The following is a 15,586-nucleotide window of genomic DNA, read 5'->3' as shown; positions in this document are numbered from 1 at the left end:
AAAATAAGTTGAATATTATTATGATAGTAATTTTAGAAATCTATAATATAAATATATATATATGTATTCGGTTGAATCATTGAATTAGTAAGTTAGAATTGATGATCGAGTTTATTATATATCCATGTGTATCAAAGAATATGAGTTAAATATACATTTTTTTCGATATAAACAAAATGACTTAAGATAGCAATGTGTAGAAAGTAATGATATTTGATAATTGTGATCTTAATAAATTTACTTAAGGAATTATATAATTCTTTTATATGTATTTTAGATATGCTATAAACTTACTAAGCTATAAAAGCTTACTTTGATTGTTTTTGTCCATTTGTTTTATAGATAAAAACCAAGCTGCAAACTCGGGGATCGTTAGCAAAGATCATCACTCTATCTACTATCTCAGTATTGAAATGTTTAAATTTTAACTTATGGCATGTATAGGCTAGATAATAATTTTGGAAGTCGTACTTTAATGTACTGTATATATATAATTAATAGTCATATGAAAATAGCTTGTTTTTTTCTTATGGTTTAACTGAACTGAAATGTTATGTTTTGTTATAAAAGGTTAAAGTAGAAATTATAATTATACTTACTTAATATTTGACTAAGCTTAACATAAATGTTAAATTCTTCAATTCTACTGAACGTCTGTATTGAGTTGTGTTTTGTCCGGTAACGCCTCGTAACCCTAATTTGTCGACGGATATGGGTTAGGGGTGTTACATCTTTTGTTTTAATTTTATTAACTTATATTTCTAATTTACAAAATTAACCTTGGTTAAAACATTATAAAATCACATATACTAAGTCCATTACCGTCCACTAACCTTAATAGTGGCCTAATTTCGTTTTAAGGAATTTACAATTAATAAACCATAGCAAATAAGTACTTTAACAAATAGAAAGCCACTTTTGCATTTTACGCGATTAAGTCCTTTTTATCAAATTAAACACACAAACAGTAAAATTAAATCACGAAATTTTCACACATATCAAAAAAACATACTGTAAATACCAAAAATAATATTAAAATAATTTTACGACCTCAAATTTATGGTTCTGAAACCACTGTTCCGGTTTAGCTAAAACTGGGTTGTTACAATTTATATGAAATATGTTCAAGTATGCTAACATGTGTTGTTGTTTGATGCTTAGGCAAGTGCCAAATTGTTGGTTGAATGGTATTATGGTTACTTATAAGTTGCATTGAAATGATAAGTGCTCAAATGAAAATATGCTTGTACTCATGAAAAAGTGGTAAGGTTTAAATTATGCAATTTCTTATGAAATGACTTATCATGTGATTAATTCGAAAATGACTATGTTTAAATGCACTAGCTTGTGGCTATGGTTGAATGATATGCTTATGACTTGTGTGTTATGCATATGGAACGGGTGTGGAAAGAAATGAGATGCAAATGAAGATAAAGAAATTTGGAAAAGTTTAAAGTTGTTTAAAAATCCTACTATGCTAGGGATAATATGTAAAAGTGATGTTGTGGATTTACTTATTTTGTGAGTTGTTGAATTTGGTTTCATGAATCGTGTGGTGTCGATATATGATTATTCTTGATATGTATAAATTTCATATTGGAAATGGATTGATATGATTAAATTTTATACGAGCTTACTAAGCATTCATTGCTTACATAGTTATTTTTCTTTACTTTTTAGATTATCGGAAGCTCGATCGAGTTAGAAGCTTGTCGAAGTTATATCACACTATCTATCAGTTCTATCGGTACTTTCGGATGTTTTGATTTTGGTCATAATGGCATGTATAGGTATTCTGGTTAATGTTGGCCTGTGTGTTTGAATGTTGAAATGACCATTTGACTTGGTTGAGTTTTGGTATCTTGATGTTATAATGGCAAAGTTTGGCATTTATGTGAGTAGCCTTATTATGGTTAATGTTTGGCTTGTTTGTTTGAATGATAAAAGATGAAATGATAGTTGAATATGCATATGGTATATGTGGTGATTTGGTACCTTGTTATGTATAGGTATTTTGGTTAATTAATATTAGTTAAAGAATGACATTTTGGTACCAAATGGTTTGTGTTTTGGTAAGTAAGATTTATGGTATGTGTGGATGCAAATCAAATTGGAAGTTAGTTGTTTATTTTGACCAAATGGAGTACTTGGTTATACATGTTTATAAGTTGTTATTTGAAATGCCTATGTGCATATTGGTTGAGTGTGGTTATACTATATGTATAAAGCTAGATTATGCATGATTTTGGTGCCTTGCTATGGCTGGTATACATGTGTATTTTTTACTGTAGGTACATGCCTTCTTAGGTGAGAAAAATGGCTTGTAAAATAGTCTATTTTCGTCCATACGGGCAGAGACACGGGCGTATGTCTCAGCCGTGTGTCACACACGGCTAGGTGACACGATCGTGTGTCCCTTGTAGCTTGTAGAGGTTTGCAAGTCAGTATGTTTACACGGCCTAGCACACGGTTGTGTGGCTTGGCCGTGTGACCCAAATCAGGATACTCACACGGGCAGGGGAACGGGCTGGGACACGACCGTGTGTCCCTATTTCAAATGCCCACACGGACTAAGACACGGGTGTGTCTTTTACTCACACGGCCGTGTGACCCTTGCAATTTTGAAAATTTTAAGTGTTTCTGAAAAATTCTCTGAGTTTCCGATTTAGTCCCGATTTGTTTCTAATGTGTATTTTGGGCCTCGAGGGCTTGTATAAGGGGCAATATGTATGATTTGACTTGGATATAATGTGTTTATTAATATGATATGATATATTTTAAATTTCTGTCTGTTTAATTTGTAAATGTCGGTAATGCTCCGTAACTCTGTTCCAGCGACGAATACGGGTTAAGGGTGTTACAAAAAAATCACATTTAATATCAATATCTCCTTCATAATTTAAACTCAACACCATGTCATCCCATATTTGTCATTAATATTCAAGAATTCTCATTTCAGAAGCAACAAATTCTTTAGATTCTATTTATCTCTGAGCTACTCATAAAGAACTCTTTTCTTTCATCACAAAGCCTCTATCTTGCCATCCCTAAGAGGCCAGGGCCCCTTTCAACCAACTCATCCTTACTATCTTGATATGAGCTGAAATTTCTAGTGACAAAAAGAGTAATTTCTATGAATTTTCATCAAATAAGTTTGTTAGTTTGTTACTACTGTTATAACTTTCCTTTTTGTCGTTTTTCTTTTATTTTCCCTATAAACCAGGTAATATGGTTGTAATACGGAGGCATGAAATATACATTGGGAAAACAACTCTTGGTTCTTTCCTTTCTTATTCTCTCGTCACTCCCAATTCTATCATATCACATCTCTCATCATTTAACCACCCATTATTATCACTATAGAAGCCAAAAAAAATGATGAAAGTAAATAAAAGAACCTTCATAAATAAATAAAAAATCTGTTGTAAGCATTGGATTGGTGGTCAAAACGAATAGACCATCAATTTTTAATTCAATTGTTGAAATTTAAAAATTTTTAAAAAAAATCAAAATAAATAAAAATTTTAAAAAATAATTAAACTCTTCTATAATGAAAATAACCGTTGACCAATTTAATTGTTAACCATAAGTGATATGATAAAAGAAATCATTGAAAACTGGGTAGATAAATATGTTGATGTGATATGTATGTATAAAAAATATAAAAAATTAAAATTTATTAAAATTTATAAATACACTAAAATTATTAGAAAAATATGCTTCTCATAAGTTGATGAGAACTTTAGATAAAACAGAATAGAATTGTTTAGATCTCCTTAGACAAAAATAGAATTGCTGGGAAGCATCTCGAACTGCACTGTTTTTCAAATCAATAACAAGATAAGAAGGACAAGAACTAATCAGAGCCAGTTGGTCACAGCTCGGTTCAATGCAGTCCCAAAACCCCAAACTAAAATAACACGATGTCTTTTCAAGATCGTGACAGCTGCACTTTGAAACCAAAGAACCGACGTCCTATTCTCATGTATTTGGCTTCTTGCATTGAACGGAGAAGTTTCTGGAGTTGCCAATGCCATCCTGCATTCAATTTAATTTACTTTGCCAATAACCACACCCCTTTTTCTTGACGAGGGATGGTGTGAAATTAGAGTACAATGCAACCACGGATGATGTTCTCAAGTTTATATTATTACATAGTTAATGAACCAAAAATAAGATATTCCCACTAAGTTTGATATTTAAATATAAATAAAATTTGTTATTTTAAATATTCCTTTTAAGAATTTTTATATATTTTTTTATAAAATAATCTAAAAATAAAGATACAGTAGGAGAACAAAAATAAACTTAGTTTCTATATTTTTAGATGTGTGTTCCACTCTTATTTATACCAAATCTCATATTTCTTTATAGGAATAACATAATTATCCAAATGAATAATCATATCTTTATTATAATAATAATTATTCAATATATATCTGTTTGAATAATTATGATTCTTTCTTTATTAGGTGAATTTCTACCAAATCTTCAATATAATCTAATTGTTTTCATATTGTATGAAGACGGATATTTGTATAGTTATTTTATTCTACTATCATTTTAATAGCTTTTGATGAGATTTATTCTCCTGCACCAGGAGCTTTCATTCTTAAAGAACTTGCTTTCATTCCAATATTTTTGTGAAGATATTGAACCTCCATTAAATGGGGAAATTGAGATTCAACCGTTCCTTTATTGGTTTGCCATCTAGTATTATTTTTTACTGTATTAATGGATTTTGAATGATATTCTTCAAACCATTCAAAGAATTTTATATAAATTTTATGAGTATTCATTTTAAGTTGTTTTTGTAATTTTAAATCTTGACAAATTTTTAATCCTTCCTTTCGGGTGAAACTAATTAGTTCACCATAGGTAAGTTTTTCATATGAAATAATACCTCTTTAATTTCCTCTAATTTGATTTCTAATCTTTTCTCCTGATGAAGTAGGAAGTTCTGCTAAAAATTTTTCTTTCTAAAATGACTATTGATTATCAAATCTTTGCATAACTCTAATTATAAAGACATTTTTATACCATTTCTATCGAATAATTGTGAATATTTGTTAATAATCAAATAACATAACTTTTGAATTTAAGAGACATAACTCATCATTGATATTTTTTTTATTAATAATCAAGTGACATAACTTTTGATTACTTCAGACTTTGGAACCCTATATATATTAAAAAATGTTTGAACAAATTTACCATTAAAGTTGTTTCTTAGAATAAAGAAAAATCCAAAGTTGTAGGCAATGTTTAATATGGATAGTTCTGACTAACCATTTATTTCTTTTTGGAGATTACTGGGTAACAAAAGAAATTAATTATTGTTATCAGCAATCAATATCTTGATTTCGATAAATAAAAAAACATGGGTAGACGAGGGGAACATAAGCTTAAACCCCAAGCTCATAGGCAACACTGTTCCGCGAAGCCTCCATTTTGTTTGTATGTAACCAAAACTAGCCCCATGATCCAAAACAAACGTCTACCCCACCAAATGCCCCCCTCATAAAACTCCAAATTGTAAATGTGTGGCCGTTAGCCAATTCGTAAGCTAATCCACAGGTTTTGCCCACTTCCTTCCAATATCTCCTCCCTATAAAGTCCCCCACCACACCTAACTTCATCTTCAAACCACAACACTCCAACAACTGTTTCGAGTTTTTTTCTTTTTAAGACTTTCCCAATTCTGATCTCAGCCGTTGAGACATGGCTACTGCTGTCCCAGCCGTTAGAGCTGTCAACAGACTGCCGGTATTACTATGTTTTTTCCCGCCTATTTTTTTGATCTTGTCTTAGTCATTACCGTAGCTTCTCTCGACTTTGTAGTCCTTCAACTGCCTCTTCTTCATTGTTTTAATCGTCTTTTAACTCCTAGAGGGAAAAAGAAATGCATTTCTAGTCATTTGTTTCTTGTTTATAGACAGTTAAGAAGAAGATCATAAATAAGTAATAAGGATATGGATTCTGTTATTTTATTACAAGCTTGTGGTGTTGTAGTTAAAAAGAGAGTTTCTTTGTTACAGCTGAAGTCGAATGGCCGTGGTCCAACTCCAAGCTCAATATTCTTGGGGAAAAGTGTGAAGAAGGGTACCTCAAAGGTCAACCAGAACAAGGTTTTTCCCAAGAATTTCAAGGTTGTTAGTGAATATGATGAGTCAAAGCAAACCTCAAAAGACAGGTGGGTGGGACTCGTCTATGATGAATCTGATGACCAACAGGATATTACCAGAGGAAAGGGAATGGTGGACACTCTCTTCCAGGCTCCTGTGGGAACTGGAACTCACCATGCTATCATGAGCTCCTATGACTACATCAGTCAAGGTCTTCGCACGTAAGTTGCATGCTAAGGGATTTCATGTTAAAAAGTTCATGCAAATTTGAAGAAATCATGGAATTGTAGTGTGGGAATTGACGTCGCTCAACTGTTTGTAGGTTCAACTATGACAATACCATTGATGGGTTCTACATTGCTCCTGCGTTCATGGACAAGGTTGTTGTTCACATCACCAAAAACTTCTTGAATCTGCCAAATATTAAGGTTTGTTCATAGAATGTCTCCAGATATGTTTAATCAGCTAAGTCTATCATTTTGATGAATATCAATAAAGTTGGATAATTTTGTGAATAACTGTGACAGGTTCCTCTTATTTTGGGTATTTGGGGAGGTAAAGGCCAAGGGAAATCATTCCAATGTGAGCTTGTCTTTGCCAAGATGGGAATCAAGTAAGTCTATATCCTTATTGTTCCATCCCTTTCTTTAACATACTTGAGTGATTCAGGAAAATTGTTGACATTTGTTAGCCTATTAGTTGGACACAAATTGCTTGATTTTTTTATAACAAGAACCTTCAAATTTTCATTTACATCCTTAATCTTTAAATCTGTTGACAATATCCAGTCCCATTATGATGAGTGCTGGTGAATTGGAAAGTGGGAATGCTGGAGAGCCTGCAAAATTGATTAGGCAAAGGTATCGTGAGGCAGCAGATATCATCAGAAAGGGAAAGATGTGTTGCCTCTTTATCAACGATCTCGATGCAGGTGCGGGAAGGATGGGTGGAACCACCCAATACACGGTTAACAATCAAATGGTGAATGCTACCCTCATGAACATTGCTGATAACCCTACAAATGTTCAGCTCCCTGGTATGTACAACAAGGAAGAGAACCCTCGTGTTCCTATCATAGTTACCGGTAATGACTTTTCCACATTGTATGCTCCTCTTATCCGTGATGGTCGTATGGAGAAATTCTACTGGGCCCCTACTCGGGAAGATAGGATTGGGGTGTGCTCGGGTATTTTCAGAATTGACAATGTTCCTCGGGAAGACATTATCAAGCTTGTTGATACTTTCCCTGGACAATCTATTGGTGATTACCCATCTTTGAATTGAAGATATTTCCTATTGGTTGCTGACGAGAGAATGCTAATTATCTTTAATTACTTTTGTTGCAGATTTCTTTGGTGCTCTCAGGGCAAGAGTATATGACGATGAAGTGAGGAAATGGATTTCAGATGTTGGGGTGCAAAATGTTGGCAAAAGACTTGTGAATTCGAGGGAGGGACCTCCAACTTTCGAGCAGCCCAAAATGACTCTTGAGAAGCTACTTGAGTATGGAAACATGCTTGTCCAAGAACAGGAGAATGTGAAGAGAGTGCAGTTGTCTGATAAGTACTTGAAAGAGGCAGCTCTTGGAGATGCTAATGATGATGCCATCAAGAATGGAAGTTTCTATGGTTAGACCCCTTGATGGTGGCTTTAGGATTATAAATAAATGAAAAACACAATAAAGGATATAGGAAGCTTACATGTAAGCTTTTCATAATTGTTTGGATGCAGGCAAAGCAGCTCAGCAGGTTGGTCTTCCTGTCCCTGAAGGCTGCACTGACCCATCGGCAGCAAACTTCGATCCAACGGCCCGTAGCGATGATGGGAGCTGTGTTTACAATTAAAAATGTCAATACCGTGAAGGGAAAATAATCTCCAAAATGGGCATATGTTTGATAGAGTAGTACTTCTGTAATTGTATTTTAGCACGTGCTTCTATAATTTAATCCCATAGTTTTCACAACTTAGTCAACATAGTTGTGAATAAGACCCTGTATGTGCTACTTGTATGAAACTGAGTTATGCCAACATTCCCACTGTAAATCACCTTATCCCCTGTTTATGGATCTAGCCCACCTAATCGTCTCGATGTAGCTTCAAATGGGCCATCTTAAACTTTATACACATACTGATTTGTGCAAAAAGTTGTATTGTAGCCTAGTATTTTAATTATGGCCGACAAGCAACAAGAATTTGCACTAATTTTTTAAACGAGAAGCACATGCTGAAAATAATTGCGAGATCCAGAAAACCATTGTCCAAAAGGGTTCCATGGTGCTCCAACTGTATGCAAAATCTGTAAAAGGTTCAACTTAATTTAAGCCATGGTTGGGAGAGCTGTGTTTGTTGTTTCCCCTGTCGCCATTGGTACTAAAATATAGGTTAAATTATGTTATTAGACCCTGTAATTTATGTAACTTATAGATTTAATACTTGTACTTTAATTTAGTCATTTTTAATTTTTATATTTTTAAAATTTTAAAATTTCAGTCCTAACCAAATGACAACTATTAAATTCATTAAGTTCTATTATTTTCAAATTTTGATTTGTTAGCATGTGTAATGTTATGTCAACTTGTCATCTTCACATATAACTCACAAAGAAAACTAGTTAATAGCTTTAATGAATGTCGTTTACTTTCAAAATCTAAAAAATATAGCGCCTAAGAATGGCCTAGTTGAAGAACATGGACTAATTCTCTAATTTTACACATAATATAGAATTAATAGTAGAATTTAATTAAACAAATTTAATTGTTACTATTTAATCCTAACTAAATTTTTAAAATTTTAAAAATTAAATAAAATAAATTAAGTATAAATATTAAATTCACAAAAGTATATGATCTAAAAGCAGAATTTCACCTAAAATTTACAATATAAAGAAAATACAGGCTGCTGAAACAATTCAGATTATGAAGGCAGTATATATCCGAGATGGGGATAAAGTCTTAGCGTCGGTTATCAGACAATACTATAGAATCACGATGTCGTCTGCCTGACATGATGTGAGGCTAAATTATCAGCAAAAAGCTTCTTTATCTTTCTTATTAGTTTAATAGGCAAAAAGAAAAAAAAAATTATTATGCTTCAAGTGCAAGTTGATGTGCTGCTGATTAAACTAATGAGGGCAATATGTTATAAAAATATTTTGTTTTGTCCCCCAAGCCAAGCCATCTGAGTCACCCTTTTTTCTTTCATAGAGTCAAAAAAATGGGTTTGAGGTATGAAAGTTTTCAAATCCTTATCTTCTACCAAGTTTCAAAGAAACTTAAAATATTTGCATAAATTTATCTACAAGATTCCCTCTTAACCTGCTGCTAAAAAGAATGGGTTCTTAAAATCATTTTAAGTCTGCTCAGTGTGGTGAGCACTTAATTCATCAACTATCCCTACGATTTATTAGAATATACAAGTATATTTTGGCGAACCACATGATGCTTGTCGGGACAAGCATTGATAAACATAAAAGGAAGAATGTTTTGAGAAAAAGAGATTAATTCATTTCTTGTGAGGTCCAATAATTATGTAACATAATCAATCCTCAAATCCTATGTTGAAACAACAATTAAGGTGATGTAAAATCAAACTTAGGTAAAGTGATGGAGCAAGCAAAGCAAATTTCTCAACCACTCCTCTCCCTCTTTTTCTTTTGATGGCACAATTAGAAGAAGGGTAAAAGAAAGCAATTTTTTATTTTGCTTCGGATGTCTGTCACTCTGCAAGCCTTTTTAGTCCATTTATGGTCCTTCAAGCTGTCAGATCAGCACCACCTCCCACCTAAAAACTAAATGCCTTTATTATTAGAATTCAAATCATTAAATTTAAAAATACATTTGTGGTATTTACTATATAGGTTGAAAATTAAAAAAAATTCGAGAAATCGATTTATATTATTTTTAGAGAAAGAATGGTGCGTTTTCCTTTATTGATCTATATTTTAGGATGTGTTTTTCTTTTCAATAGTGACTTTTCTTACGACTACAAGAGGTCCAATAGCAATAATTTTTTCTATATAAACCCTTCCAAACTTCATTATTTTTAACTCAATACTCAATCTTCAATCCTAAATTCTCAATTCTCAATTCTCAATTCTCAATTATTATTTTTAAATTTTTCTCTAAATCTTATTTTCTTCGATTTTATTTTATTCCTTATAATTTGTAAAATGACAAATCAACTTATTCGTTTGGATGATAAGTATATCTCCGACATTCAATTACAAATGGTAAGAAAATATTATTAAATTATTTAATTTTAAATAATTAATTGTTATGTTGCTAACATTATTATTTTTTGTTTATATACCAGGCCGAAGATCGAATTTTGAAGGCGTACATAAACAATTTAAGCGAAGGTGCATCAGATGTCATTTATGGGCACTTGCGAGATACATGATTTTTATACGTGGCTTGCATGCTCTGGGGGACTAAATTGGATCCCTCACGTATCAGTGCTTTGGTTGAAAGATAGAGATCGGAGGCACACATATTTCATCTTCCTCGTGGTGAGTGTACACTTACACTCAAGAGCATTAGTTTACAACTCGGTCTACTGGTCGATGAGAAAATCGTTATGAGGCCAGTGTTTAGTGTCGGTTGGAGTGCAACATCCAAGCAACTACTAGGGAAGGTGTCGAACAAGTTTAGGGGTAGTCGAATCGAGATGAGATGGTTGGAGGACAACTTCAAAACTATCGAGACTTTTGCGAGTGACGTTGAAAAAGAACAATTCGTACGTGCATTCATCTTGAGGTTGATCGGAGGTTTTCTCATGCCAGATAAATCTCAAAATCTGGTACACTTAAAGTGTCTACTACTACTAGCCGACTTGAAAGAAGCAAGACTACTTAGTTGGGGACCAGTGGTGCTAGAGACATTATACAGAGAAATGTGTCGAGCAATGAAACTAGAAAAAGTAAAAATCAGCAGTTGCATGCTCCTTCTTCAATCGTGGACATGGTATCAACTACCATTTTTACGCCCTTGAGTAGACCCCTTTATGAATTCTCACTCGCAATATGGTAAAATTCATTTGATAATATCATTATTGTTTTAATTTTTCATTGTTGAAATTTTAAAATAATATATTATTTTAATAGGTGGAACAACCCGTGAGACACAGCAGTATATCAGCCGAGCTCGAGGATATCTGGCTAGCTTTAAATCAACAAACTGAAGAGGAGATTACTTTATGAATTTCAAAGTTATTGATTTTTTTATTCTAGCATTTGAAATTAAATATTAGGCACGTGCTACAATTTATAAATTTTTATTGTAGTTTGCATGGATGACATATGCATATTTGAGGATTCAAGAATGCATTTGGCTGGATTTTTGGCTAATCGCAACATTTGACACGTAAAAGTGTCATTGATCTTTTTTTAACGGTTAAGATGTACAAATTCAACCGAGTGATGCGGCAGTTCGGGTGTATGCTACGTATTCTGTTGCCACCCCAAGAGCTTGATGACCTGTACAATATCAACTTGTGAGGGAGATTTGAGGAAGATTGGCCAACATTCCATGAGAAGTATATCGAGATTTGGCAACATAAGTACGATTAATTGCTGATAGGTGCTAAAAGTAACATGTTTTAGACTCATTCTTAAAGCATTTTTGGCTGATTATTCATTATTAAAGGTGAATTTATGCTCCTAATCATTTAAATTCATGTTTTTATACTTAGAAGAGCATTTGGAAGCAAAAAGAGTGAAAAATGAGCAAAACCCGGAAAATTGGAGCAAGGTACAAGGGCCACATGGGCTGCCACACAACGATGTGGCAAGTCATGTCCATGACAAAAATAAGAAGATAGGAGCAAGCCGTCATAGAATACTCAAGAAAACAACTCGAAAAATACCATTGAAGTCGATTCTAAAGCAGATTTCCGTCAAGATTAAAAACTCTCTATTGATTTCTTAGGAGATTATCATGAGTTTCTTTATTTCTTTCGAATATACTGTCTTTGGAATTTTTTTTATTTGCAAGCATGAATTAATTTCCTAAATACCTAGGGAGGTGAACCCTATGATGAATTCTCTCATTTGATTTTTATTTTACGCAACAAAGACTTATATCTTGTTCTCAATTATGTGTGCTTAATTCTTGGTTTGATATTTCTAGATTATTGATCCATGTTTGATGTACTTAAATCAGAGGAGGAATAGACTATTTTTAAGAGTAGATCTAGCATAATTCAGTGGAGTTGTATGCAATCCTAGAAATAGGACAACATAAATCTACCGAATTAGAGTAAAATCTAATAGGGGAATCCATAGATTGAGTTAATGTGATAATAGGGGTTTTAATTAGAAAGAAATTTCAATTAATCAACCTAGAGTTAGTTGCTCTTATTCTTGAAGAGAGATATTAGCAGAATTTAGGGATTTCTACGGATCAAGATACTAAGTGAAGAAATTGCGTAATTTAGATTGATAATGATAGATGAAATCAAGGTAAATTCTTTCTTGGGCATTGTTTCACTTCTTGGTTGTTAATCATTTATTTTCTTGATTTTTTCTTTGTCGCATTCTTAGTTAATTTTAGTTTTAATTAATCACTCGAATTTATCGATTAAATAATAGAAAGACAGTAATTACTAATACTTTTAGTCTTAATGAGAACGATATTTTTGCTTTTCATAGTTATATTATTATTTGATATGTGCACTTGCCTTAGTCAAATTTTTAGTTAGTTTACGACTGTATCAAGTTTTTGGCATCTTTGTCAAAGACTAAAATATTAGAAAATTTTTATTTCTATTAATTTAGTCATTTTTATTTTTATTTTAATATTTTTGTTTTGAATATAAATTTTACATTATATTTTTTCGTTTGTTTGATTCTGATAGGATCTTTTGGTTTATGACTAGAGGAAATCCGTTGAAACTGTTACTTTTTAACAGTGAGATTGAAAAAAGTGCTCGCAGAAATCAGAGAGAAGTTAGAGAAGCAAGGCAATGTCAATAGATTTTAATAGACGATTAAGAGGAAAAGGATATTATCATGGAGATGGATGATAATCAAAATAATCAGTAGCCTCTTGCATCTCCTGCTCCTCGTACTATGTTTGATTATGCTAAGTCTACTCTGATTGGGGTTGAATTGAGTATCGTTAGACTGACTATTGCTGCAAACAATTTTGAGCTGAAGCCGAAGATAATTTAGATAGTACAAATAATATATCCAGTTTGATGGGTTACAAGATGAAGATCCAAATGCTCATTTGACTAACTTTCTAAAGATTTGCGACACTTTCAAAATTAATGGTGTTACTGATGATGCCATACGCTTACATTTATTCCCATTCCCTTTGAGGAGCAAGGAAAAAAAATGGTTGAATTCACTTCCACGAGGTTCTATCACAACTTGGGGTCAAATGACTGAGAAGTTTCTGTTGAAGTACTTCCCACTAGCTAAAACAACTAAGTTGAGGAACGACATCTCTTTTTTGGCTCAAATTGATTTGGAGACATTATATGATGCATTAGAGAAATTTAAGGATCTTTTGAGAATGTGCTCTCATCATTAGGGGTGAGCATCGATCTTATCAAATGAAAAATTTTCGAGTTAATCGAGTTTTCGAATCCTATTTCATCATCCTAACTCGATTTGAAATTTTTATGAATCGAGTCAAGTGAGATAGAATTCGAATCGAATAAAATATATTTGTTCGAGTTAAATTAAAAAAATGAATTTGGTGTTGTTTATTTTTATGTAATTTTTTAAAAAAATATATTTTTATTTAAAATTTTTAAACATGATCATACAACGGAAAATTGAAATAAATAAGTGAACAAATAAAAGCAACACAATATCAGTCCAAGTAAACAATGACAGCACAACAAAATTATAATAAAAAAATATAAGCAAAAGTCCAAGTAAACAACAAAAACACAACAAGATTATAAGACATAAGCAAAAGTCCAAAATATATAGTAGTAACCTACACGGCTACATCATTCCAAACAACAAAACAAAAAATAAAAACGACACAACAAAAGTTCAATAAACCAGTAGAATAACACAACAAACTAATAACAATAACATATCAGTAAAAAAATCGTTATAGAATAGCTTAAGCTTCTTTTTTTGCTTTGAACACCATCGGTAAACTTGAAACATCTAGTAAAAGTATTGAATAAGTTAGTTAAATGATAAAAAAAATGTTTGCAAAAATAAATTAAATAAACATTTAACTTTATAAACTAATGCTAAGTATATTACCTTCTCGAGCTTCGGGTATTTTGGATAAGTAGCAAATTTAAAAACAAAAATATTAATTAAAGTATGAGAATGCTTACTAATATAAATAACACAAAAGCTTATTTAATGAATCAAAATTAATATATTACCATCTTCTGTGGTTTGAAGTTCATCAAGATAGTCTTCAAGATTGATGGCGCCATTAGATTTCTGAAGCCAATCTTGTGTGCAAACCAAATCCTTGACCATGAGAAGAGTTAGAGAACTTTTAAAACTATCAAGAACACGTCCACTCATGCTTAATGCACTTTCCAAGGCAACTAATGAGATAGGAATAGCAAGAATATCTCGAGTCATTTGTGCAAGAATAGGGAATCTAGGATTGTTCATTTTCCACCACAATAATAAATCAAATGAACTTGAATTTTTTACTTAATCCTCTTCAACCAAATACCTATCCAACTCAGATTTACTTTTTAGTCCAACTTGTTTATTCTTCTTAAGGTAGTTTTGCTTAGCCAAGCTCGCTTGTATTTTTTATTGATCTATTTCCATTAAACTGAAAAGATTTGTCGAAGAACTAAATCTACCTTCAAACAATTGAGTTATCCCGGCATTAGAAGAATACTCATTGAAAAGCAATGCAATTCTTTATCAATCATTTTCATAATGTCATTAGCAACATTAGGAAAAATTAAGTTGTCCCCAAAGTCTAAAAAACTCATTTTACATCGCAGATCAAAGATAACCGCCAAGTAAACTAGCATGTTGATCTTATTTCCTTCACCCTAATACTTATTATACTTATCCCTCATTTTGAAAGTCAGGGAAATTATGTCTAAATCTTCACAATCTTGCCACCTATCAAAAAGACAATGCACATCTGTCAATACTTCAATGTAAGACGATAAAAAGGCTCTAGCACTTTTATAAATCTTTGAACAATTTCCCAATCATCAAATGTATGAACTTCATCTCTAGTAGTGAGGTCAAGAAAAAAGTTATGATCATCACATACATATGATTCAAATGCACGCGCATATTTTTCTGCCACCTTTAACATCATATAAATTGAGTTCCATCTAGTAGGCACATCTAAACACAATTGAGCCTTACTATATATCATTTCTTCTTTTGCCCATTGGTTGAATTTTTTCAACCTTGATGGTGATGCTCTTATATACCTCATAGCACTTCTAACTCGATCCACAGACACAGAACCATCCTTAATACCGTATTGCACAATAAGATTAAG

General features: G+C 32.3%; 1 protein-coding gene across 1 annotated transcript; it reads left to right on the top strand.

Moving 5' to 3' along the window:
* The first annotated feature begins 5,621 nt into the window (after positions 1-5,621).
* LOC107899326 (ribulose bisphosphate carboxylase/oxygenase activase 2, chloroplastic) lies at positions 5,622-8,218 on the top strand. Its single transcript, XM_041091240.1, has 7 exons — positions 5,622-5,766; positions 6,039-6,346; positions 6,448-6,553; positions 6,653-6,738; positions 6,914-7,386; positions 7,472-7,753; positions 7,857-8,218. The coding sequence occupies exons 1-7, from the start codon at positions 5,722-5,724 to the stop codon at positions 7,967-7,969; spliced, it is 1,413 nt and encodes a 470-aa protein (XP_040947174.1). The 5' UTR covers positions 5,622-5,721; the 3' UTR covers positions 7,970-8,218.
* The last annotated feature ends 7,368 nt before the right edge of the window (positions 8,219-15,586 follow it).

This window comes from Gossypium hirsutum, chromosome D04 (genome assembly GCF_007990345.1).
Source record: "Gossypium hirsutum isolate 1008001.06 chromosome D04, Gossypium_hirsutum_v2.1, whole genome shotgun sequence".
In the NCBI taxonomy this organism is placed as follows: Eukaryota; Viridiplantae; Streptophyta; class Magnoliopsida; order Malvales; family Malvaceae; genus Gossypium; species Gossypium hirsutum.
Note: the sequence above shows the minus strand (reverse complement) of the source record. Positions and strands in the feature narration are given on the sequence as shown.

Excerpts from the sequence above, each read along its gene's own strand:
- LOC107899326 (XM_041091240.1), top strand. The coding sequence starts at position 5,722 with ATGGCTACTGCTGTCCCAGCCGTTAGAGCTGTCAACAGACTGCCG. Across the intron at positions 7,387-7,471 it reads TTTCCCTGGACAATCTATTG|ATTTCTTTGGTGCTCTCAGG; the intron begins GTGATTACCCAT and ends CTTTTGTTGCAG. Across the intron at positions 7,754-7,856 it reads CAAGAATGGAAGTTTCTATG|GCAAAGCAGCTCAGCAGGTT; the intron begins GTTAGACCCCTT and ends GTTTGGATGCAG.